General features: G+C 36.9%; 4 protein-coding genes across 5 annotated transcripts in view; 3 read left to right on the forward strand and 1 right to left on the reverse strand.

The window, feature by feature from the left end:
* Positions 1-5064, forward strand: part of smg9 (SMG9 nonsense mediated mRNA decay factor) — a 5883-nt gene extending 819 nt beyond the window's left edge. The window contains exons 2-13 of the mRNA XM_016520695.1: positions 594-668; positions 791-1019; positions 1783-1880; positions 1992-2104; positions 2210-2321; positions 2407-2502; positions 2767-2852; positions 3156-3262; positions 3414-3521; positions 3607-3732; positions 3993-4134; positions 4505-5064. Coding sequence (XP_016376181.1) covers positions 594-668; positions 791-1019; positions 1783-1880; positions 1992-2104; positions 2210-2321; positions 2407-2502; positions 2767-2852; positions 3156-3262; positions 3414-3521; positions 3607-3732; positions 3993-4134; positions 4505-4583 — 1371 coding nt within the window. The 3' untranslated portion in view covers positions 4584-5064. The remainder of the gene's footprint in view (positions 1-593; positions 669-790; positions 1020-1782; positions 1881-1991; positions 2105-2209; positions 2322-2406; positions 2503-2766; positions 2853-3155; positions 3263-3413; positions 3522-3606; positions 3733-3992; positions 4135-4504) is intronic.
* Positions 5065-5799: 735 nt separating this feature from the next.
* On the forward strand, positions 5800-7781 carry LOC107714737 (uncharacterized). The gene is made up of 2 exons (XM_016520698.1): positions 5800-6726; positions 7450-7781. Exons 1-2 carry the CDS (start codon positions 5887-5889, stop codon positions 7774-7776), a joined length of 1167 nt encoding a protein of 388 aa, XP_016376184.1. The 5' UTR covers positions 5800-5886; the 3' UTR covers positions 7777-7781.
* Positions 7782-11671: 3890 nt separating this feature from the next.
* LOC107714736 (uncharacterized) lies at positions 11672-18875 on the forward strand. Of its 2 annotated transcripts, XM_016520696.1 has the most exons (5): positions 11672-11842; positions 11969-12086; positions 12276-12392; positions 13604-14410; positions 15606-18875. In XM_016520696.1, the coding sequence occupies exons 3-5, from the start codon at positions 12303-12305 to the stop codon at positions 17913-17915; spliced, it is 3207 nt and encodes a 1068-aa protein (XP_016376182.1). In that variant the 5' UTR covers positions 11672-11842; positions 11969-12086; positions 12276-12302; the 3' UTR covers positions 17916-18875. The 2 variants fall into 2 exon arrangements, with proteins under 2 accessions (XP_016376182.1, XP_016376183.1); XM_016520697.1 differs by lacking the exon at positions 11969-12086 and having other exon boundaries at positions 11672-11753.
* Positions 18876-20615: 1740 nt separating this feature from the next.
* Positions 20616-23633, reverse strand: part of kcnn4 (potassium intermediate/small conductance calcium-activated channel, subfamily N, member 4) — a 31296-nt gene continuing 28278 nt past the window's right edge. The window contains exons 7-8 of the mRNA XM_016520699.1: positions 21104-21173; positions 20616-20786 (exon numbers count right to left, since the gene is read on the reverse strand). Of these exons, the coding sequence (XP_016376185.1) occupies positions 20616-20786; positions 21104-21173 (241 nt within the window). The remainder of the gene's footprint in view (positions 20787-21103; positions 21174-23633) is intronic.

Consider the following 23633-nt stretch of genomic DNA (forward strand, 5'->3'; position numbering starts at 1 on the left):
GAAAGTCGTGTATGCCTAAGGTTGAAAATAAATGATGTTTATAGTGAATGCCCCTATGAATGGTTTTATTTTTACGATTTCGTTTTAATCCAAATGATGCGTGTGCTAAGTGAGTGAACATCAAAGATCACACAACAGAAGTGCTCTCTCTCTCTCTCTCTCTACCGTTAAGTAACTTGTGCATTGTTTTACTTACTTGTTTTTGACATATCCGACCGAACTACAAACTTTCCAGTGAAAGTAAAACATTAGTACTATAAAGATTTCTAAAGTATAACATTTAGTTTCTATTATATAGAATTACTAACAGATTTGCTTCTGACATTTTTCTTTACTCACCTTTTTCTACTACACTGTTAGATGTTTATTTATTTATTTAATCTGTTTTTATTTATTTTAATCAATTTTGAATTATTCACTTGAATCAAAGTTTGTATTATTCATTAATTTATACTTATTTAAATCTTATTTTTACATTCTTACATTTATTTTTCATACATTTTCCACAGACCCCCTAGCACTGTTTGGAATAAAACCCGTGCTTTATTGTCTGAATTGTTGAGTTGTATGATATTATTGCCATGTATTCTCAGGATGGCAGCGAGGAACCCACAGGACCTCTTCTACAGAAGACTCCCATTATACTTGCTAAGCCTCCTGGAGAGCGAGTATGTGTATACTTTGTTTATTCTACACAAGCAAACAGTTCAAGTGAATGTTTTATTCTTGCTTTGGATTGTTTGGATTGTGTATAGTATTGATACATAATATTGTCTTTATTTGGTTTTAGTCCAAACCAAGTGTGCCAGCAAGTGGAGCCCCATCTTTGGAAAAGCCGATCATGCTGATTAAAACCAGAGATGAAGGGGGGAAGCCTGGGAACCCTCCTGATGTGGCTCCTTCAGTCTCAGGTGCAGGAACTGCCAAACTGGAGAGGGAAGGCCAGCGGCCGACCCAACCTGTGTATCAGATCCAGAACAGAGGCATGGGCTCAGCTGCATCCGGTGGAGCTGTGGATCGTCAGTTATTTTTTCACATTTTGCTCCTTAACATATCTTTTAATTACACACATAAGCTTTAAATGAATAGTTCATCCAAAAATTAAAATTTGCTAAAGAATTTACTACCCTCAGGCCATCCAAGATGTAGATGGAGAAGATCGGAAAAGATTTGTAGAAATTTAGCGTTACATCACTTGCTTACCAATGGATCCTCTGCAGTGAATGGGTGCCGTCAGAATGAGCGTTCAGGCAGCTAATAAAAACATCACAAGAAATTGTCACAACTCCAGTCCATGTCTTGTGAAGCGAAATGCTGCATGTGTTTAATAAACAAATCCATCATTAAGACATTTGAACTTAAAATCCAAAACAGTAAACAAATGTGTCAGTGGATTTGGATGTAAGAAGTCAACAGGGGATTTTCACTAAAATTTAAAACACCTTAATGATAGATTTGTTTCTTACAAACATGCAGCTTTTCACTTTACGTGAAGTCATTAATTAATGGATTGGAGTAAATTATTGTGATGTTTTTATCAGCTGTTTGAACTCTCATTCTGTTGGCGCCCATTTACTGCAGAAGATCCATTGATGAGCAAGTGAAATGACGATAAAGAAATTCACTCATCTACATCTTGGCTGGCCTTAGGGTGTAGTATATTTTCAGCAAATTTTCATTTTTGTGTGAATCGTTCATTTCAACCGCTATTATGGGTATTTTATGTCATGATATTTTTTGTGTGATTAACCAATCATCATACTTTACCATGTGATTTTTCAGCTGTGATTGGCCAGACTAAGCTCCTCCCCCCTGAGAAGATGAAGCACAGCATTAAGCTAGTGGATGACCAAATGAATTGGTGTGACAGCGCTATGGAGGTGAGGGCATATTTTTTTCTGTTAATAATGTTAGGTTTTGTATCTGTTGCTCTGTATAGGTGCATAACAGTCAGGTGAATGTATGCTGAATGTGTGTTTATTATGTATCAGTACCTGCGAGACCAGACGGATATGTTAGTAGTTGGGGTTATTGGGCTACAAGGCACAGGCAAGTCCACAATCATGTCTCTCCTGTCTGCAAACAGCCCTGAGGAGGACCAGAGGTTAGTCCATCATCAGCATCCTGATTTTGCATTTGTTTCCACCAATTTATTTGCCTTTCCACCTCATTGTTATCGCATTTCACCCAATGATTCTCTGTTAAACAGGGCGTATGTGTTCAGAGCTCAGACGCAGGAAATCAAGGAGAGAGCTGGGAACCAGAGCAGTGGAATCGATTTCTACATCACTCAGGAAAGGGTCATCTTTCTGGACACGCAGGTCAGACTGTAGGGTCACACAGAACAGTGCTGTTTTCTGCTTTCATGTAGTTTCCTGATAAACTAAAAGTCATTTTCATCTCTAGCCAATTTTAAGCCCCTCTATTTTGGATCATCTCATTAACAATGACCGCAAGCTTCCTCCTGAATACAGTCTCCCACATACATATGTGGAGATGCAGGTGAGTATAAGGCAATGATGCAAAACACTCTGTGCCATGTACTATTTTGCAAATAATGTTGTATTTTAATTTAACATAATATTATGTATTACTACATGCCATGTATTTATTTGAATAATTGTCACATGGACTTTTACAAATAGTATTCTATAGTTTATTTGTCATGTACTATTTTAGAATATTCTGATAATCCTACTTGACAAAAAATATTCTGTAGATTTAATTAAACTGCAATTCTCCCTTTTTTCCAACTGTTTGGTTTAGTCTCTGCAGATCACTGCCTTCCTCTTTACCGTATGCCATGTTGTGATTGTGATTCAGGACTGGTTCACTGATATCAACTTATATAGGTAATGACGTCAGTGTAACTTTCAATAATAATGACATGGAAATAAATCACCATAAGATTTGAACATTTTAATTAGCCTTCTTTTTACTTTTTTTCATTCATACATATATATATATGCTGTTATTACACAAAAATGACTTACTGACCCCAGAGTTTTGAACGGTAATGTGTATTTATACTATATACTTCAATTGTCATAGTTAATAAATAGACAATAAATTATCTTAGGGATTACAGATAGTCATGGTCAAAGGAAACTGGAGGCTCTGTGTGGCATAAAACTAACAGCTGAGTCTGTAAGCAGGTTTCTGCAGACTGCTGAGATGCTGAAACCCTCGACTCCATCTGCCAGTCATGACAGCACCGGCTCCTCAGGGGCAGATGATGGCTCTGAGTATTATCCTCACATAGGTCCGAAAACTATTAATGAGCATTATTCCTGAATCATTTACTGAGCTATAACTGGGTTGTACTTTCACGTTCATGATGTATGAATCTGCTGGCAAACAGATTTAATTTTGTGTAAGGCTTTAATGCATGTCTTTTCTTTCTATTTTCATAGTTTTTTTGCAGAACAAAGCAAGGAGGGAGGAGTTCTGTCCACGGAATCTGAAGAAGATGCATATGGCAGTTGACAAGCTTATGGCCCATTCCCACCTAAAATATAAAGGTCAGTCCACTTGGCATGACAGTAAACATGTTCATAACACCACATGATTTGGTGTGTAACTCATTGACATTTTTTCCTATTGTAGGCACCTTATCCATGCTGGATTGTAACATATTCCCAGGACTGAATCGAGATTACTTGGAGACAGAAGTCAATCTTTTCCTCTTACCTATGATGGAGAATGATGGGGAAGATGCTTTGACAAGAGCAGGTCAGAAAATAGGCCTAGTTTTTAGAACTGTAGTATTATTTCAAGGAACGAGTTCAAAAAGTGAGTTATAACCAAATGTTAGAAAAGTCCGTTCAGTACTGCTGTTGATTATGTTTTTGATGTTTATGAATTGTATGTTTTGTTTTTGTTTTATTATTTTATAGCTATTTTTATAGCTAAATTATTATGGACTTTTCCACTAATTATTTCCATTAAGAATGAACTTAATTTGCACTGGATCTGTATCTTTTGTGCACCAGGTTCAGGTCCCCCTCTTTTCTCTCTGCTGCCTGGTTACAGAGGTCATCCCAGCTTTTCTTCACTGGTTTCTAAATTCCGCAGTCAGATCTTGGCTATGTCCCGCAGTCAGCTCTCACACACAATCCTCACTGAGAAAAACTGGTAAGGCACACCCTGACACATAATGCTTTTGTTCTTCCTTTTGGAACTGAATTCTTTGTGTACATTTTTACATCAGTTTGAAAGTAATATTTAAATTAAGAAAGTATTAAATAATATTATTTCATTTTATCTGTGTACATCAGGGGTGCCCAAACTCGGTCCTGGAGGGTCCTGCAGAGTTTAGCTCCAACCCTAATCAAACACACCTGATGCAGCTAATCAAGCTCTTATAGGCATACTAGAAACTTCCAGGCAGGTGTGTTGAGGCAAGCTGGAGCTAAACTCTGCAGGACACCGGCCCTCCAGGACCGAGTTTGGGCACCCCTGGTGTACATTTTAAGATAATGGATGACTGCATTTGTTTTTACAGGTTTCATTATGCGGCTAGAATTTGGGATGGTGTTAAGAAATCATCTGCGCTCTCTGAATATAGCCGATTACTGTCATAGTCATGATGGTCTCACAATACCTGTGAGTTCATTGTTAAAGATGATTTCAGACAAGAGGCAGATCCCTAAGAGAAGACTGGGCCACAGAAATGCAGTAGCGCTGAGTGAGGTTTAACCATCTTCTTCTGTGAGGTCTGGATCACAGCAGCGGAGTGCTTTGTGGTTTGGGAGCTTTGCATGAGTTAGTTGTTCTATGAAAATTAGCAGGTGCCTGCAAGGGTCCATCCAGTCATGTGTTAAACTCATTGTTATTACAAAAGATAATATGCAAAGATTCAGTGATTTAAACATTTTCTTTATACAGTAAAAATGTGCAGACGCCTTTGATTTTCATATTTTATTCGGCTTATGTAGATAAAACGGTATGACAGCACACATTGCTTTTCAGATATGTGTTTGAATAAAAACTTGTAACTTAGATTCAATTACAGCATGATTTTATGTATGGTTAATGAAATAAAAAATAATAAAAGATGTAATCAGTCCCATCTTTATTTGCTAGGTGGTTTAATCAGAGTTTGATCAATATTGCATTATATAATTATATGCAATATTGGGGGGGGGGATGGCAAAATCATGATCAATTATTGTTTATTATCAGATATTATTACTGGGATATTATAATTACAAGATAACATTCACTGTACACTGAAATGTATGATATAGGAAAAATTACTAGTAAAATAATTTGTGATTATTTGTTTATATAAATGTATTGTTTATTAAATGTGTTTCAGCAACATAGCATCAATGAATATATAAAATCGTATTGTAGACTAACAAAAGACACCTGTAACCAGAAAGCTATATGGGGGGAAAAAAAAGATGTTGCGCATGCGCAATACATACAGTTGTCCGGTGTCATGACAAATCGGGTCCTCCCTGGAAATCGGGTCTCCGTCATCTATCAGTTAATTATCCTAAATACATGTGAACGATATTAATGTAAAAACGTATGGCTTACTATATAGTGCATAATTATGGAAGCGTATTGCATTCACTTGAGGAAAAAAAATCTACTCTGTTTTTCTGAATTAACGAGTTAATTATCTCAGAATTACGAGATAATTTTTCATGAAAAAAAGTTTTTGCTCTGTTTTTCTGAATTAACGAGTTAATTATCTCAGAATTACGAGATAATTTTTCATGAAAAAAAGTTTTTGCTCTGTTTTTCTCAATAACGAGTTAATTATCTCAGAATTACGAGATACATTTTTCTTGAAAAACATTTTTTTCACTCTGTTTTTATGAATTAATGAGATCCCTCAAAATCCTGCCAGGAGCTCTATTTTAGCTGGATTGCATGGAAGTAAACATGTCCCGCCTTTCAAGTTTAATCCGGTTTTATTTTACTTTGGGTTTGAGACATTGGGAGATACTGCTGTCTTTAAGTAATATAAATGGTATTGTTATTAGTGCGTCAACTTTGCGCAGACACCTCAAGACTTTGCGCCTGTTCAGACGAAAAGAACATTCTGATCTGCTTGACATTGCTGTGTTTCTCCAGGATCAGTTGAACCGATATGGTATGCTTCACGGATATAAGATGATGCATCTGAAATGCATTCAGGCTGGCTACGTGGTGACACAAGAGACAATCAGGCAATTGTTGAAAATACTGGATCCCCATGGAGTGCAACTGAGGCGCCGGAATCGTCTTCGGCGACGTTTGTATCATAATCCAGGCCCGAACTTTTTATGGCATGTTGATTCATATGATAAACTCAAACCATATGGGATCTGCATCAATGGTGCAATCGACGGGTTTTCACGAATGATGATATGGCTACATGCATACTCTACAAGTAGTGATCCCAAGGTCATCGCTGGATACTTTATTGATGCGGTGTTATCAAGGAATGGGACAGCCACCCGAATTCGCTCAGACTTAGGGACAGAGAATTGTTACATGGAACAGATGCAGATGTTCTTGAGACATGATCATACGGACTATTCGAGAAATTGCTATTTGTATGGCTCAAGCAATCATAACCAACGGATAGAGCATTGGTGGGGATTTTTGAGGAAGCAGCATGCACAGTTCTGGATCAACCTATTTCAAGATCTAAAAGATTCTGACGACTTCTCCGGTGACTTCCTAGACAAAAGTCTAATACAGTTCACATGTCTTGAAATAATAGAGGTAAGAAATGTGCTTTAGACATGTAAATTGTGATATGTTATTCAGCTATAGATTTTGTCAGTACGCCAAAATGTTGTGACATGCAGCATAATTATCTCATTTCATAGGTCTAACAACTGTTCCATAACAGAAGCAAATGGGCGATAACCATTAGTTATTTAATTAGATTATTAAATTAATTTGTAGATCACAATTTTTCCTACATATAGTTGACTTTTAAAGAGATAAGTGGATCTCAGTATAAGTAGTTAGAATTAGCAGCAGCCTACATCTACAACAATAAAATGCAACACAAACATTAATGCAGCTGTAATATTAATCCTGTTATATGGATGTTGCACAAACTGCTATCTAATATTAACCCAAAAACATCATAATAGTAAAACACTGACAAGGAAAATTTACCGCACTATGAGTAGCCTACTTTTATTCATTTCATTCTGGTACTTTTATGTACATTTTGGTGAAAGAAAATTGTTTCTCTCCATTAGTGGGACACAGTATGTGAGAGAGGGATGACTTATCTGACCCTGATCATATAACACAAATCTTAACATACAGAGATTTATTGTTTTCAAATATAGAATTTAACATGCATGAAACTGTTTGAGAAACGGCTCTACTGTATCATACTGGACCATAAGCATTTATTTTGCCTGCAGGTGGTATTGCAACGGTGTGGACTAATTTTCTTACTTTCCCACTCTTTTTCTTTATATTTAGAGAGAACTGCAGGATGTTGTTCACCTCTGGAACACTCACAGAATTCGCCCATCCAGAAATGCTGTGTCTCCAGGTGGACGTCCAGTGATGATGTACACCCTACCCCAACTTTTTGGTGCTAGGGAGTACCTTAAAGAGGCATCCCAACAGAAGATACAGGCTTGTAGGGAGGAATGTCGTGAGAGAGGACCATATCCCTGTGATAATACAGTGTTTGACATTTGTTGCCTTGCCATGGCAGAAAACAGTCTTCATCCACCAACCTCTCCAGAGGAAGCCATTGATCTTTACATGTTCTTACGTGCTTACATACGTACCCAAATTTAATAATCACAAGTTGTTCTACTGGATCAAATGACTGAATGTGAGCACCCACTCATAGCCAAAAAAACAACAGAATTGCAGTTTGGACGGAAAAGGTTATATACCATGACATTCACTGTAAATGTTTGACAGAAGTACTGTGTTTAAGCAATCAATAATAGACAACTCTTTCATAATTGACATCTCCCAACTGAGCTTCATATCATCTCTTTTTATTCATCATTATGTAAAAAGTACATCTCAACCACAGAACTGGGAACAATCCTGTACCTGCAAATGAAAGGTATCACATGTTGCCATTGTCAAAAATGGCACATTTGTCCTTATGGTGGAACTATTTCGTATCACCAGATGTGGTCTGACACACTTTGGGCTCATTGTAAACAGGGCAACCTACATGATGTTTGGATGGCCTTTAAATCAAACATATTATTGTATCTTGTTATCATGTGTCTCTGGGCTGCACATAAAGCACTTTTTTTTACACAATTATTTGTGTACCCTCATCAAGGTATGCTTCCTGAAAGTCAACAATGTTGTGACTGAACTCTTCCCACTTTCCCTTTCTCGATTTCTCATTGGGGAAAAATAGCTTTTTAGCTTGTGATAGAATCTCTGTTTTTGTGGCTTTCTTGGAAATATCAAGAACTCTGGTTCCTCCACCATTGCGTTTTCTCACTTGTTTCTTGTCGTGTATCCATCCTAGTTCTATTTTCCTTGTCATCTTCACGGCCCTTTTGTTATTTCTCAGATGTATCTTTGTTGGCTGCATAGAATGCTCCTCCTCAAAATCTTGATCTGTGTCTTTATTGCTTGTCAATGTGCCCATCTTTCTTCTAAGTTTTTCAAATAAGGACAGTCTTTTTAGATCATCACCACCTTTTCTCTGTTTTTCCATACAGAAACGCCTTGTAGCAATCCTATCACCATATGCTGGAATGTAAGCAGTCATAGTGGCATCATCTATTTCTCCAACTACCGAGCTGTCAATCTGTAATGAAAACAAAACAATACAGTAAGACATATTGGTTATCTTAAATCTAAGAGATGGCTATATTTCCATATGAGTGAAAATTAATTTCTTAGCAGTAGCTACAAATCAGCAATTTATTTCTATTTTTCTTCACTTGCTTGTTTCTTTTTTCGCATGGGAATAAAAAGGAGCTAAAATATTAAGTAATTTAAAACAAAAACTGCTGTCTAAAAAAAATGGTTGTAACCATAACAATGAAGTTTGAGTGACATAATGATGCTGAAAATACAGTGTATTAACAGTGAAAATCCTTGACATCAAAGTTAGGCAGGGGACTGATTACTTTCATGTATTCCTCTTTAATATATAACCATTTACCTCAATTACAAGAAAAGCACTTCTCCCATATATTACTGCTATTATGTACTCCATAATATTGCTATTCCATATTGATTCCATACTTCAGCTCCCAACCAAGGCCTGTGCTGGCATCTAAACATTACTCCATCCTTTTAAAACAATATCAAATCACAACAAAATGGAAAGCAGTAATTGTAAGGGCACAATAGTAGTGATAGCCGGGAGCTTATGTCAACTTGATTGATGAGTTTGACCTTTTGACCCATAATTATATCCATATGCGACCTTTGACATCATAATTGTTTCCATATGCGAAAACCGGCGTGCGTGAAATCCGTCCGTCAACCCAGATGCCAAATGATGTTTGTACAGCTGTATGAAAGAGCCCAAGGATGACAGGTGATAAATTAAGGAATGTTTTGAAGATATTATTGATCGTTCCCATATCCGGACTCTCATGTGCGGACATGTCCGTGGTATCAGGTTGCAGTGTCATGCTCGCGCTCTCTCTCACTCTGGGAACTGTGATTAAAAACAAGGAAGTGTTGATGAACAATAAATAAACTATTTTAACAGATCGTGAGATCGTATCACAATGTGTGTGTGTGTGTGTGTACTGATGTACATAATCTGACGGCAGTATTAAACGTTTCTCAGCATATGAATGAAATTGGGGATAAATCAATAAAAATATAAACTGTCTTACATTTATCAGGGAGAGAACGTCTTCCTCGTGCAAGTATCGCGATTCTTCAAATGAAATGTTTCCCAAAATCGTGTTTGGTTTAAAATGAAAGCAGAAATCTTTCTTTGAGATTGTCTCACTCCCCCTCTGCCTGCGTGCTCACGGCTCTCTCTCTCTCTATCTGTCTGTCTGTGTGTGTGTGTGTGTGTGATCTAGTGATGAGATTTATCATTTCGCATGTGGAATTAGAAACAAGGCTCTATCTATCACATCAAAACTGATCTTTTTTTCTTCATTTAAATACTGATTTATACGGAAGCGTATTGCATTCACTTGAGGAAAAAAAATCTACTCTGTTTTTCTGAATTAACGAGTTAATTATCTCAGAATTACGAGATAATTTTTCATGAAAAAAATGTTTTTGCTCTGTTTTTCTGAATTAACGAGTTAATTATCTCAGAATTACGAGATAATTTTTCATGAAAAAAAAGTTTTTGCTCTGTTTTTCTGAATTAACGAGTTAATTATCTCAGAATTACGAGATAATTTTTCATGAAAAAAAAGTTTTTGCTCTGTTTTTCTGAATTAACGAGTTAATTATCTCAGAATTACGAGATAATTTTTCATGAAAAAAAAGTTTTTGCTCTGTTTTTCTGAATTAACGAGTTAATTATCTCAGAATTATGAGAATAATCTTCATGAAAAAAATTATTTTGCTCTGTTTTTCTGAATTAACGAGATCCCTCAAAATCCTGCGAGAAGCTTTCACCTGCACGAAGTAACGTCAGGCCACAGTTGCTGATGCTAATCAGCCTGACCCTCCAACAACAACAACAACAACAGTGCCAGGCCTACATGGGTTCTGTGCATGTAAGATAGCTAAGTTATTATAGTTACATGTTAATGCCAAATGATGTCTGCTACCTGTTCGCTTGACGACATGTACAACGAGGTTAGAATAGCTGTTTATAAACATGTAACGTTAATGTTACGGGCATATTTTTTACTAATTCATAAAAAGTGAAAAAAATGTTTTTCAAGAAAAATGTATCTTGTATCAGAAAAACAGAGCAAAAACTTTTTTTTCATGAAAAATTATCTCGTAATTCTGAGATAATTAACTCGTTAATTCACATTAGGATATTAGGTAAAGATGATGTTCCTTGAAGATATTTTGTAAATATATCAAAACTTAATTTTTGATTAGTAATATGCGTTGCTAAGAACTTAATTTGGACAACTTTAAAGGCGATTTTCTCAATATTTTGATTTTTTTTTTGCACCCTCAGATTCCAGGTTTTCAAATAGTTGTGTCTCGGCCAAATATTGTCCTATCCTAACAAACCATACATCAATGGAAATTATGTATAAATCTCAATTTTAAAAAAATTGACCCTTATGACTGCTTTTGTGGTCCAGGCTCAAAAATTTGTGCATAATGAAACAAATTATACATAATCTCTTACACTTGATTTCCTGCTAATTAATAAATTAAACTAATAATACCCCATTAAGTGAATAATTGAACATCATTAATTAGTTTTATTTATAAAATAAAACTTTGGACATTTAACACTTAATTTAACACATAAATTAAAAAAGAAGTATGAATACATGTAGGGTAAGTGCAAATTCCTGTATAAACTAAGTTATCAGGCTAATCGGGTATATGTATGCTATGCTAGCACATAAGCTAACTAATACAGACATTAATTGTCGTTAAAACGGCATTTATCATAACACTATTTTGTAGGAATTGTAATCAGGCGCTAAAGAGAGTACCTATTAAGTTTAATTTGAGCCAATGGGATCGCTTGGGGTCCTAATGGAGACCGGATTTCGAGGGGGGACTCGATTTGTCACCACACCGGACGAATTTAGGAGACGGACTCGCGCGTGCGTACATGTTTGTGGGAGGAGCCAGCACCGAAACACGAAAATTATTAATGAAATCATTATATTGTAAGTATACGCGTTTATATGGAGGTCTCTCTCGTTTTCAGCTCCTCTTACATACTATAAAAGGTGTGAGAAACATGCTACAATGAAAGGTCTGGCACTAGCTTATATCTTGTCCTTTTAAATGTCAGGTTGTTTATACAGGTTAAGAGAGTTTATTTATTATTTAATAAAGTGTTATATCTGCCTGACGTAACGTCACTGTTTTACTTTGACAGAAAAAAACTGAAAAATCTAACTGCACAAACACAGACCACACCCTCTAAAGTTTCTGGAACAAGATTCAAACTGATTTTATATTTCAGGAAGAGACACTAATAAGCTGCACATGATACGGTAATGCAGGTGTATATGTAATGTATAGGTAGACTGCAATATTGTTGCACCATTTGTGTGTGTGTGTGTGTGTGTGGTGTGTGTGTGTGTGTGTGTGTGTGTGTGTGTGTGTGTGGTGTGTGTGTGTGTGTGTTGTGTGTTGTGTGTGTGTGTGTGCTGGTTACCTATAGTTTTTTCTTACTGTTTCAGCCTAAAGGAAGCTGCACAAGAGTTGTCATGGAAATCTTACCATTTGAGGAGGTGGAGCGTGTTGCTGGTGCCAAAATACAGCTGCAGCAAGGTGGTGTCACTGGTATTCAACAGTATGTAAGTGGTGCAATTAATTACCCTTACATGAGGAAACGTCTAAAAACAAATCTCTTTCAATGAACTTGCAGTGAAACACACAAATTCTGGTTTGACGTTCTCATTTGTACTAAGCAGTTACTTGCTGTATTAATAGTGTTTTTCTAGCAGAAGACTTTCTGAATTACAATTCAGTTGCTGATTTGCAATTGAATGACATGCTTGCCATCTGCTGACCATCTCAGTCATGCACATGCGCAAAAACAAAAAGCAAAATAGGACTGGCATTTACTCACTTTGTTCTGATTTTTAGATTGGTTTTCTTGATATGTCAGAAGTGTTATTTAGACAAGTTTAGGGATCTGTTCTAATATTTCTGTTGGAATGCACAGTCAAAAAGATGGTTGCTATGGTTACAATCTTGCTCTTTGTGCCATTGTGTCCTTAAGCTAAATATTTAGACCTGTTGCTCCAGAGAGATTATCATGACAAGTGGGTGACTCTGTTTTTTACATGCATATCATTTTCACTAGGAAATGAGATGACAAGAAATACAAATATTGCGGAATATATATACACTACCATTCAAAAGTTTTGGGTCAATAATATTTTATATAAAAAAATACTTTTATTCAGAAGGTTGCATTAAATTGATCAAAAGGCTTTTACATTGTCGCAAAACAAATTCTGTTGCTGTTCTTTTGAGCTTTTTATTTAACAAAGAATCCTGAAAAATCACAGTTTTCACAAAAATATTAAGCAGCACATCTTTTTTCAACATTGATGATAATAAATGTTTCTTGAGTAGCAAATCAGCATATTATAATGATTTCTGAAAGATCATGTGACACTGAAGACTGGAGTATGGCTGCTGAAAATTCAGCTTTGCCATAACAGGAATAAATTATATTTTAAAATTAAATTACAATTTAAATTTTTAATTAAAATTAAAAGCCGTTATTTTAAATTGTAATAATATTTCTAAATATTAATGTTATATTATTGTATTGCATTGTATTATTGTATTTTTGATAAATGCACTTTGTAAGCAACTTTTCAAAAACATAAAAAAAAGACTTACCATCCCCCAAATTTTAACGGTAATATATATTAATATTATATTAGAGTGAAAGCATTACATCATGCCCCCCCCCCTCCCTTTTTCTGCTCTTTTATGAAATGTACACTGCGTAAACTACCAGTTTTCATAGGATTGTTTTCTTTGTTTTTAGGGCTATTACAACATCATCTCTGCACCTCATCAAGGTTTCTCAGAAGACTCCAGTGATGAGGATGACTACATGGCACCACTGGCACCTAAAAGTGAGGAAGGCTCTGTGTGCTGTGTTTGTGGAGAAAACATCCCCTTACTGAACAAACTGATAGAGCACTTCAAGACGCACACAGCTGAGGTGTATTGCCACCTGTGTCGGACAAAGTTTGGACGCGTTATGTCGCTGGCGATACACTTAAAAAATGCCCATACAAGGCACAGTTTCATGTGTGGAATCTGCAGAACTCTCTTTAGGTGCACATGGCATCTGAATGGACATATGGAAAAGCATCAGAAAGATGCAATGGAGGTAAAACCTGTGGTTAAAATGGAACAGACAGAAGAAATCAGCATCAAAGAGAACATAAGATACACTGATATGAGAAAAGTAACCTTGAGGGATCATTCATATTGTGTCTCAGATCAAGTAGCTACAAATGACACTTGCAATGCCATCCAGAAACACATCGACAATGATACAAACTCCACAAATCAAGTGTCACACATCAAAACACAAACCGAAAGATTGCCTATTATTGACAAACAAAATGATACCTTGAGCTTTTCCTCATGCCCTTCGAATCAATCAGAGCAAGAGCATCTAAGCTTTAAACTGAAGGAAGAGAATGAGGATGAGGATGGGCTCAGAGAAACTGCAGCTTGTGAGGTGGCTGCAGAGGAGGAAACTGGACTGATGGAGGATGACGAAAGTACCGACACTGATGACGATGTCAACGCCATCCCCCCTAATATTAGGGATGTAACGGTATGAACATTTCTTATCACGGTTATAGTGACAAATTATCACGGCTATCAGTATTATCACGGTATTGTTAAAATGTGCTGGAAATGTTCAAAAAGTACTGACACATAAACCACTTCACCAAGTTTTATATTTAAAATCAACAAACAAATAAAATTACTTTTTGTTTGCATAATCACTAAAACAATAACATTACCAATAATGTCCGGATTTTAAATGACAACATGACTGACAACAGTTCATCTAATAGCATGTTCAAATATCTAATGTAAATATTCAAATAAAGCTTTGAAAAAGTTTCATAAAAAGGTAAACCTCACATTTTAGTCTTTAAATAAAGAAAAGGGTTAAGTCAAAATGATAATTGATTAATAAATGATTTTATGTATTTTTTCTGCTCCATAAATAATTCTAGATAACTTATGTGTAGAATCCACATAAGCTTGTTTTTCATCAACCGGTCAAAATTTACAGCAGGGCATGCAGGGCAGGTCCGTTTTTGACCAGACAAAAACTGCAGGCAAGCTGAATGTAAATATAAGTCTCTGTAAATCCACTCGCTGACAGCAGGGGGCGCTTATGGAAAAGCCGAATTACAGCTGTTTCCCCGTAAACTCCGTGGTCAAAGCAGCATTGCGATTAAGAACACTACTTTAGGTATTACATGGAGCGAAGATGAAAACAAAATGCCATCGAATCTTTTCTGAAGACAGTCAGTACCTTCAGAGGTGCATTCATAGGTACATTCATATAATTAGTTTATTCATATATTCATTTGTATAATTCCCTTAGCACTCTTTTAAAACCTCCCAGCTTTTCCGCTGTGCTTTCACCATAGACTGTAAAAAAAGGTTTTTACCCAAAACGAAACTACTCTGCGTGCTGTGCACACGTGAGACTGTTACTTAAAACTTTGCTTTATGCTAGACAATATTTATTTATCCTCAGTTGTTCAAACTGCGGTAATCTATTACGGTTATAATGTTAATTAAAATATGAAACAGTAATACTAATCGTGGGGAATTTGATCATGATTTATCGTCAAACCTGTAATCGTTACATCCCTAGGTAATATATTAACATATTATATTAAAGTGAAAGCATTACATCATGCCCCCCCCCCCTTTTTTCTGCTCTTTTATGAAATGTACACTGCGTAAACTACCAGTTTTCATAGGATTGTTTTCTTTGTTTTTAGGGCTATTACAACATCATCTCTGCACCTCATCAAGGTTTCTCAGAAGACTCCAGTGATGAGGATGACTACATGGCACCACTGGCACCTAAAAGTGAGGAAGGCTCTGTGTGCTGTGTTTGTGGAGAAAACATCCCCTTACTGAACAAACTGATAGAGCACTTCAAGACGCACACAGCTGAGGTGTATTGCCACCTGTGTCGGACAAAGTTTGGATGCGTTATGTCGCTGGCGATACACTTAAAAAATGCCCATCCAAGGCACAGTTTCATGTGTGGAATCTGCAGAACTCTCTTTAGGTGCACATGGCATCTGAATGGACATATGGAAAAGCATCTGAAAGATGCAATGGAGGTAAAACCTGTGGTTAAAATGGAACAGACAGAAGAAATCAGCATCAAAGAGAACATAAGATACACTGATATGAGAAAAGTAACCTTGAGGGATCATTCATATTGTGTCTCAGATCAAGTAGCTACAAATGACACTTGCAATGCCATCCAGAAACACATCGACAATGATACAAACTCCACAAATCAAGTGTCACACATCAAAACACAAACCGGAAGATGGCCTATTATTGACAAACAAAACGATACCTTGAGCTTTTCCTCATGCCCTTCGAATCTATCAGAGCAAGAGCATCTAAGCTTTAAACTGAAGGAAGAGAATGAGGATGAGGATGGGCTCAGAGAAACTGCAGCTTGTGAGGTGGCTGCAGAGGAGGAAACTGGACTGATGGAGGATGACGAAAGTACCGACACTGATGATGATGTCAACACTGACTCACTACCCCCTGGTGACACGGCGTACAACCCGGATGAGGACTTCAGCTCAGAACCTAATGACAGTGACTCAAGAAGCAGCTCCTACGGCCGTCACCAAAAGAGACGAAAGAAACAGACTCCCGACAGTAAAAGACCTGCAAATAGGAATCTAGAGTCAGTTGACATAGCTGAGAAATTTGGGTTTCAGTCCGATTCTCCCTTTTGCTGCTATGGCAAATTCGCTAATTTGGAGAAGCGCATCGATGATTGCAGGAACAAACTGAGGTTTGCTTGTTGTCTGTGCAGCATGGTTTGTGAGAATGAAGAGTTGCTGCTGAAGCACACGACTGAAAAACACCCCGCAGCTGGGTATATCTGTGCATACTGCCACAGTGTTTTTCCTAGACTGGACAGTTACAAAAATCATGTCTGTTTGAGAAGATTAACAGGCGGCATGAACTTGCCGGCCACCCTGGTAACCCAGTTACCTGTCGTGCCTTTATCCGGTCAAGTAAGACCTTCTGCTCCTGCTTTGTATGCCAATCAAAACCCCATTAAAATGATCAAAATAACTCCGGCAGTGAATAAAATTTCCCCAGCCCCTGATCCTCCACATTTGACGCTGCAGCAATTGCTTCAGACAACTCCTTTGGTTCCTGCTAAGGTGACAGATTTGGTTCCACAATTTGTGGCTGTGCCGCAAACTCTTATCAGGCCCCATTTCCCTCAAAGTTCTTGTGTCGCTCGTCCGAAAGTTCCTGTCCATATACCTTCAGTAGTGCGTCCCTTGATGCCGAATCTGGCCAGGATGACTCTTCGTATCCCTACCCCTTCCAATCCACCTTTTCCAAGTCAAGTCGTCGTATCCTTCTCCCCCACAGTGAACGTCTCAGCACCCTGTCTAGTTTCAGCCAACAGGCCTGTTCTGAGACAAACGCCTCCGGCTAATATTAGACCCCTACCTGTAAACGTCCCGCTGATGACCTCAGTCACTTGTCCCACCCTGGTCAGTGCTCTTACTGACCACAACCAGCCACAGATCCCTCCTGCCCAGGTTCAGGCTCCGTTACAAATAGTGGCCATGTTTGTGAACCAAAGCAGGGATTTGGCTCTGCAGAAGCGACCCGAGCAGAGCTGGCGGTCCAAGACCATCTTCCCCTGCCGCCACTGTGGTGCCGTCTCAAGACAACTGTCGCTGAAGGTGCGTCACCGCTACTTACACCGTGGGTCAAGGTTGTACAGATGTCAGTGCAGAAGGTCGTTCCAAAGGCAGCTGCATTTGCTGAGACACCAGGTCCAGCATGCGGAGTCAGTCCGATTTGTTTGTGCACGGTGCGGAAATACATTCGAAGGGGCGCATAAATTGACCTGCCACAAACAGAAGCATAGAAATGGCAGGTGGTGTGTGAAGAAGAAATGCAAGGCGGCTTTTGACTGTAGCTGTGGACAGATGTTTACAAGGCCATCTGCACTGTTGTGGCATATGCTTAAAAACTCGAAACCTTCAAAACACACTCGAAAAAACTCACAGTCTGTCTCTGTTTGAATTGTTTGTGTAAATGAGACACACATAAGATTGAAAACTCACCTTTCAATCAACTGCAAATTGTTTTTTTTTGTCTTTGGCCCTAATTGATCTTTCTGTATTATTATGTGGTCAACAGTAGTGTATCTGATTTTTTTTTTTCCAAATCCATAATAGCACAAACAGTAAGATTTTAACCCTTTAAAGATAAGTTTTGTATCAGAAGAAATGTGATGTGAGCACTGGTATAATTTATCTTTATAATTTTTTTTTCTTTGTCATAAGATGGATGTGACTACTGAAAGAATGCTTAGTGAGAGTATAAGTATTTAAGCAAGCTCTCATTTATTAATGACCAAAAACACACTTTTTAAAATTTTTTATAGGGGTTTTGTGTTGTAAGGCAATGATTCATTCTAACCCATTTGTAATAAACAATTGTACATAAATACTCAGAGAAATGTTCTGTTTTTTAAAGCGTTCTCGTCATCATGTAGTTGGGAAAACACAAAATGATGTTAACATGAGATGGCTTTATTAAAATGTGCAAAATTAATGCTGTAAACGTTTTTCCGTCATTTTCTCCTGCCATTTTTTTATGTATATTTCACAATACAACATGCAAAACTGAATTCCTGATCAACTTATCTTGATTCTAAAGCGATAAAAAATTTTCTGGTTTGCTTCACTATGTTCCTGGATTAACAGCAGCAGTTAATGATTGGTGAAATAATGAGTCGTGTGCCATTCATATGCTTCCCTCATACCAGCAGTTTCAAATATGCAAAGACAGCAGTAAAACTAAGACAAAGTTCCTGTTTGTTTATAAAAAAAACTACATACAACAGACCTGACCTCTTTTCTTATTCCCATTGCCCTCATATAATCATTATACTGCACCAACATCTAGGTATTGAGTCTATTTTGAAATTATTCATCGCAAACGATACAGGACAAGCACAGTCTTAAAGGGGTCATATGATGCGATTTCAATTTTTCCTTTCTCTTTGGAGTGTTACAAGCTCTTGGTGCATAAAGAAGATCTGTAAAGTTGCAAAGACTAAAGTCTCAAATCCAAAGAGATATTCTTTATACAAGTTAAGCGTCAACCACGCCTACCTACATGTCTACGTCACGATGTGGGAAAATTTGCATAACGCCGCCCAAATGTTAACGCAAAGAAAGAAGGAGTAACTTTTATTCTCGCTGTAATATTGAAAAGTGAAAAGTGAAAAAGTGAAAAGTGACGTGACATGTGGCCAAGTATGGTGACCCATACTCGTTTTTAATGTTTTTGTCTCGTCGCTCCGGCCTGACAGGGCATCATTACAGTATGGTAGGGGCGTAACATTTCCGTCACATGCTTGAGGTATTCGGCCAATCATAACGCACTGGATAGCTAGGCAATCACAGCACACCTTGCTTTTCAGACCGATGAGCTTTGTAAAAATCGACGCGTTTCAGAAAGGCGGGGCATAGAGGAGAAACAATAATGTACAGTATGTGGAAAATAATGTGTTTTTTGGACCTTAAACCGCATAAACACATTTCATTACACCAAATACACCAAATAATGTTCTTTTTAGCAACATCATATGACCCCTTTAACAGGAATGATGGCCAAACATGCAACACATACTTTTGTCCACCAGGAGGAGATAATAGAGAGGACTGACAGCCTCTGTCTTAATGAACTTAACTACAGGCTTGAGCAATAAAGATTTTTCTATTACACCAGTATTCTGAATACCATACTACGCAAAACCTTTTAATGGGGTAATTAGAGCCGCCACATGCCGTCATTCAACAGATGCCCTGTCAGGTTAAAGGGCTGATGGAAATTCAAGTCATTCCCAGATTTTTTTATTAGGGTGCTGTGGGTGCAGGTGGTTCTGCCTCAATTAAGGTTGTTCTAAAAATATCCGTGTACAAGGGCAATAGTCTGTGAGGAAGTCTGGCTTATCCTTGATACCTAACGACAATTTATCTGACTTACCTTTGAAAAAGTTGCCAGCAAGTTACAGAGACGTTCATCAATGTGTCATTACCAGGTTGTACGCACATAACTGAAAAATAGTGTATCAAATTAGAGTCATAAAGTTATTATCAAGTTGCTCAGAATGATTCATACTTCTCAATTCTGAGATGAACTTCTGAGAAAAGGTGTTTTCTTCAGTTTGATTAAGACTAACTTCCCCAGTCTCATTAAGGAACAGGAACTATAGAAAGACTGATCTTTTTTTTCCACATTTTTTCAGTTTCACGTTCCTTCTGTGACTTTCACACTGATATAAATCACAGTGAGATTGAGTTACAAGTAATCTAAATTTGCTCTTTAGCGTAACACCAGAATCTCCATCTCATAGTTTCGGTATCAATCATAAACTGAAACTCAAAATTAGAAGTCAAAAGTTTAAAATAACCAAAATAACCTTTTCATAAGTTCAAGTTTGTAGCATTGAGGAAGCGTTCATAAATACACACGACAGAACGTCTGTTCAAAATAAAACGATGTCTGCTATGGTTGTTGCTGCTCTTAATCCTTTTGAAGTTCATCATAAAGTTCCCCCATCAGTTCAAGAGGCTTGATTGAAGAACACTCAGAAGATGAAGTCTATATTAGCCTTCAAGAGAGATGTCACAGGTCACCTGTATAGAAATAGATCCAGACTTTTATAAACCTACTCGATTAGGTCAAGCACATAAAGACTTTTGACAGTATTACCTGTGGTCCAGTCTGCGGCGATGTAGCGCCTGTGTGAGCAGCTCAGAGGTGATTTGGAAGGAGCGTCCCAGCTCGTCCAGCTTCTGCTCCATAGAGATGATTCGCTGCTCAAGCTCATGGTAAGAGCTGTTCCAGTTTGCACTCAGATCACACATGATCATCTGCATCTGTTTGAAGACAAAGGCCATTTTTCGTGAGTGTATTTCCACCCCCCATATTAATCATATCAGTATCATAAGACATTCAAAGTTTGGTCATATTTCTCACTCAAGATATTTAGGAGATATAGCTTCTGAAACATCAAGGTCTTGTTTTTCTTTTTATGTGCACAGCTGTAAGTATCACACAAGATGCTGTCAGACTTAAGGTAGTTTTTACAGAGATTTTTATGGTTTCACTGAACATTTCTATGTCTGGGTTAGGCGAATGCCTCTTTTTTCAGGCAAACGGACCTAGACACGAGTCTGATGTATGTCTGAATTACCTTCGAGAGATCCACCATCTCACTGGCAAAATCCCTTAACTTCCTCTGCTTCAATCGCAGATGACGAAATCTAGTCGAGACAGGAAAAAAAAATGCATTACATTCTGGTACAGTGGTTTTAACAGAACTCTAGTCAGCTTGCACTCTAAAAAATGCTGGGTTGTTTCAACCCAACTTTGGGTCAAATATGGACTAACCCAACTGTTGGGTTACATTTTTACATTAAATTTTTAACCCAAAAGTTGGGTTAGTCCAAATTTGACCCAAAGTTGGGTTGAAATAACCCAGCATTTTTTAGAGTGTGGTTTCTCTTATATGTTGGAGATGTCAGTCTTTAGATAACCCAGAATGCAAAAAAAAAAAAAAAGATTAAAATTACTACAGGTGTGGTTTTTGTGGAATATTTTCCCCCAATAATCCTTTAATTACTTAATATTCCATGTAGTCTTCCTAAATCTCACATAAATCAGCAATGTCAATTATATGTGCTGGCCATAGGTTCATAAAAATTATACTTTTAGCAACTGTTCTTAATGGGTGTCAAAACAGTGTTATTTTAGTATAATTAGATAATATTATAGTACTTATTAAATTTGAATTAGCTTTTCATTTTAATTTTAGTTTAAGGTTTGTTAATTTTGTTACATGCTTTTGTCATTTAGTTTTTTTTTTTTTTTTTTTAATGTTTAACTTGTTTTTATTACAGTTTTGCTGTTAAAAATTTTAGTACTCTTATTTTATTTCAGTTAGTTGCCAAGGCAACATTTCTCATTTTTATTTAAGATTTTAATTTGAAGTTTTTCAATGAATATTTATTTTATTTCACTTTATTTTAATCAACAATTACATTTTAAATAGTTTTAGTTTTACAATAACAATATTGGGTCAAAATGACCTCTATGCATTTCTCAGAATCTTGACTGGTATTTTTTGACAAGTTTTGTCTAGAGTAATATTTAGTTCATTGACACTGTATTTGTCAGAAATGTGATTTGTGACTGATTATAGATATTATTATTATTTTTTTTTTTTTGTAATTATCATTTTTTTAGCTTTTTCAAAAAAGTGATTTTATCACTGGATAGGCCTCTTTTGTACATCCATGCGTGCAAACACTTCTCACATAGACATACATAAATTCTATTTATAATTAGTTCAACTGAATTTATTTATTGGTAATGAACAAATGAATATTATTGAAACATTTTTGCATTCATGTAGGCTTTTAGGGTCATTTCAGGGTTAATTTCAGAATTTTTGCTTTATTTTGTGACCTCTCGTAATGAAAGTTTAGGCAGTACATTTGTGTATTTTTTGCAGTAGGCCTAGTTGCAGATGTCTCTGAATATATATGTTGTGTCCCAAAAAAGCAAAACGGAAGCCGGTTATTGCAGGGAAATTATCAGCAACTGCTGAAGCATGCAGAAATGACCAGTGTCCATGTGTCATGGGAGCAAAAATGGAACAGACCGAAAATCACAAACCAGAATGACCTCCTAACTATTTGGCGGTCTGCTTGCTGGCATGCTGTTTTAGCTGTCACTGCGGCACCCACTTTCTTTCCAGAGTATTTTTGGTGGTTCTGCTAACTGTAAAACAGGAAGTCAGAATCCCTCCACCCTTACGGCCATCCACGGCTACTCACGGATCTCATACATGCACACATGGAACATTCTAAGAGCCAGATTCCTGTAGTCATTAACAATGTTAAATGCTGCTGTGTAAATTCACACATCGCCGCTTCCTATTCTCACTGGTCATAAAGGAACTGCAGCCAAAGAGGGCAGCCAGCTGAGCCGCTCTCCCTAAAATCAGCCCCTTATCTGCAGGAAGATGTCAGGACTTACTGTAAACAATATAGCGGTCAACAATCAGCTGAGAGATGGGGAAACTGCCATTCTCGCAATGACCACAAAATAAACAATCACAAGACCACATTTTCTCCAAGCTGCTTCGCACTGCATAAAGTGACCTCTGTGGAACTGACAAGTCATGAAGGATTTTATAGAAAATGACCAAGTGGAATATGATCAGTGTCCTATCACCATGTGCTTAAATAATAAAATATTCCAGGTGATGGGCCAGATGTTTAATTGGTTAACTGTTGCATGAGTTTGCTCATTGTCATATCTAATGTTTAATTTATATATTAAACAAATTAAAGATTTTCTCTAAACATATTTATTTACAGGAAATGGCATTGATGAGCTGCTTGAGGTAAAGTTAGCATCTGAATGTGTACTTTATCATACATATAAGTTTATACCTGAAAAAAAAGTCCACATATGGCATTAAAAATCATCTATTCCTCTAAAGTCCAATATAAAAAATTCCATAAAATCTGCATAAAATACATATTTTATCTAAAAATATATATGAAACTTTTATTAAATATTTTAATTTAAAAAAAAAAAAATTTTTAATATATATATAGTTTAGTCATGAAACTCTAGATGGCGCAGGCTGATGTTTTGTTAACGTAACTGATGATATTCAGAGAGTTAAACGACTTGGCACAAGCTGATTGGTT

The sequence above is a fragment of the Sinocyclocheilus rhinocerous genome, unplaced genomic scaffold, assembly GCF_001515625.1.
Source record: "Sinocyclocheilus rhinocerous isolate Xijiao unplaced genomic scaffold, SAMN03320098_v1.1 scaffold2194, whole genome shotgun sequence".
Taxonomy (NCBI): domain Eukaryota; kingdom Metazoa; phylum Chordata; class Actinopteri; order Cypriniformes; family Cyprinidae; genus Sinocyclocheilus; species Sinocyclocheilus rhinocerous.

Bases quoted from the DNA above. Each gene is read 5' to 3' on its own strand.
- LOC107714737 (XM_016520698.1), top strand. From the start codon at position 5,887: ATGGAAGTAAACATGTCCCGCCTTTCAAGTTTAATCCGGTTTTATTTT. The intron at 6,727-7,449 runs GTAAGAAATGTG...CTTTATATTTAG, and splicing joins CATGTCTTGAAATAATAGAG to AGAGAACTGCAGGATGTTGT.
- LOC107714736 (XM_016520696.1), top strand. From the start codon at position 12,303: ATGGAAATCTTACCATTTGAGGAGGTGGAGCGTGTTGCTGGTGCCAAA. The intron at 12,393-13,603 runs GTAAGTGGTGCA...CTTTGTTTTTAG, and splicing joins TCACTGGTATTCAACAGTAT to GGCTATTACAACATCATCTC. The intron at 14,411-15,605 runs GTATGAACATTT...CTTTGTTTTTAG, and splicing joins CTAATATTAGGGATGTAACG to GGCTATTACAACATCATCTC.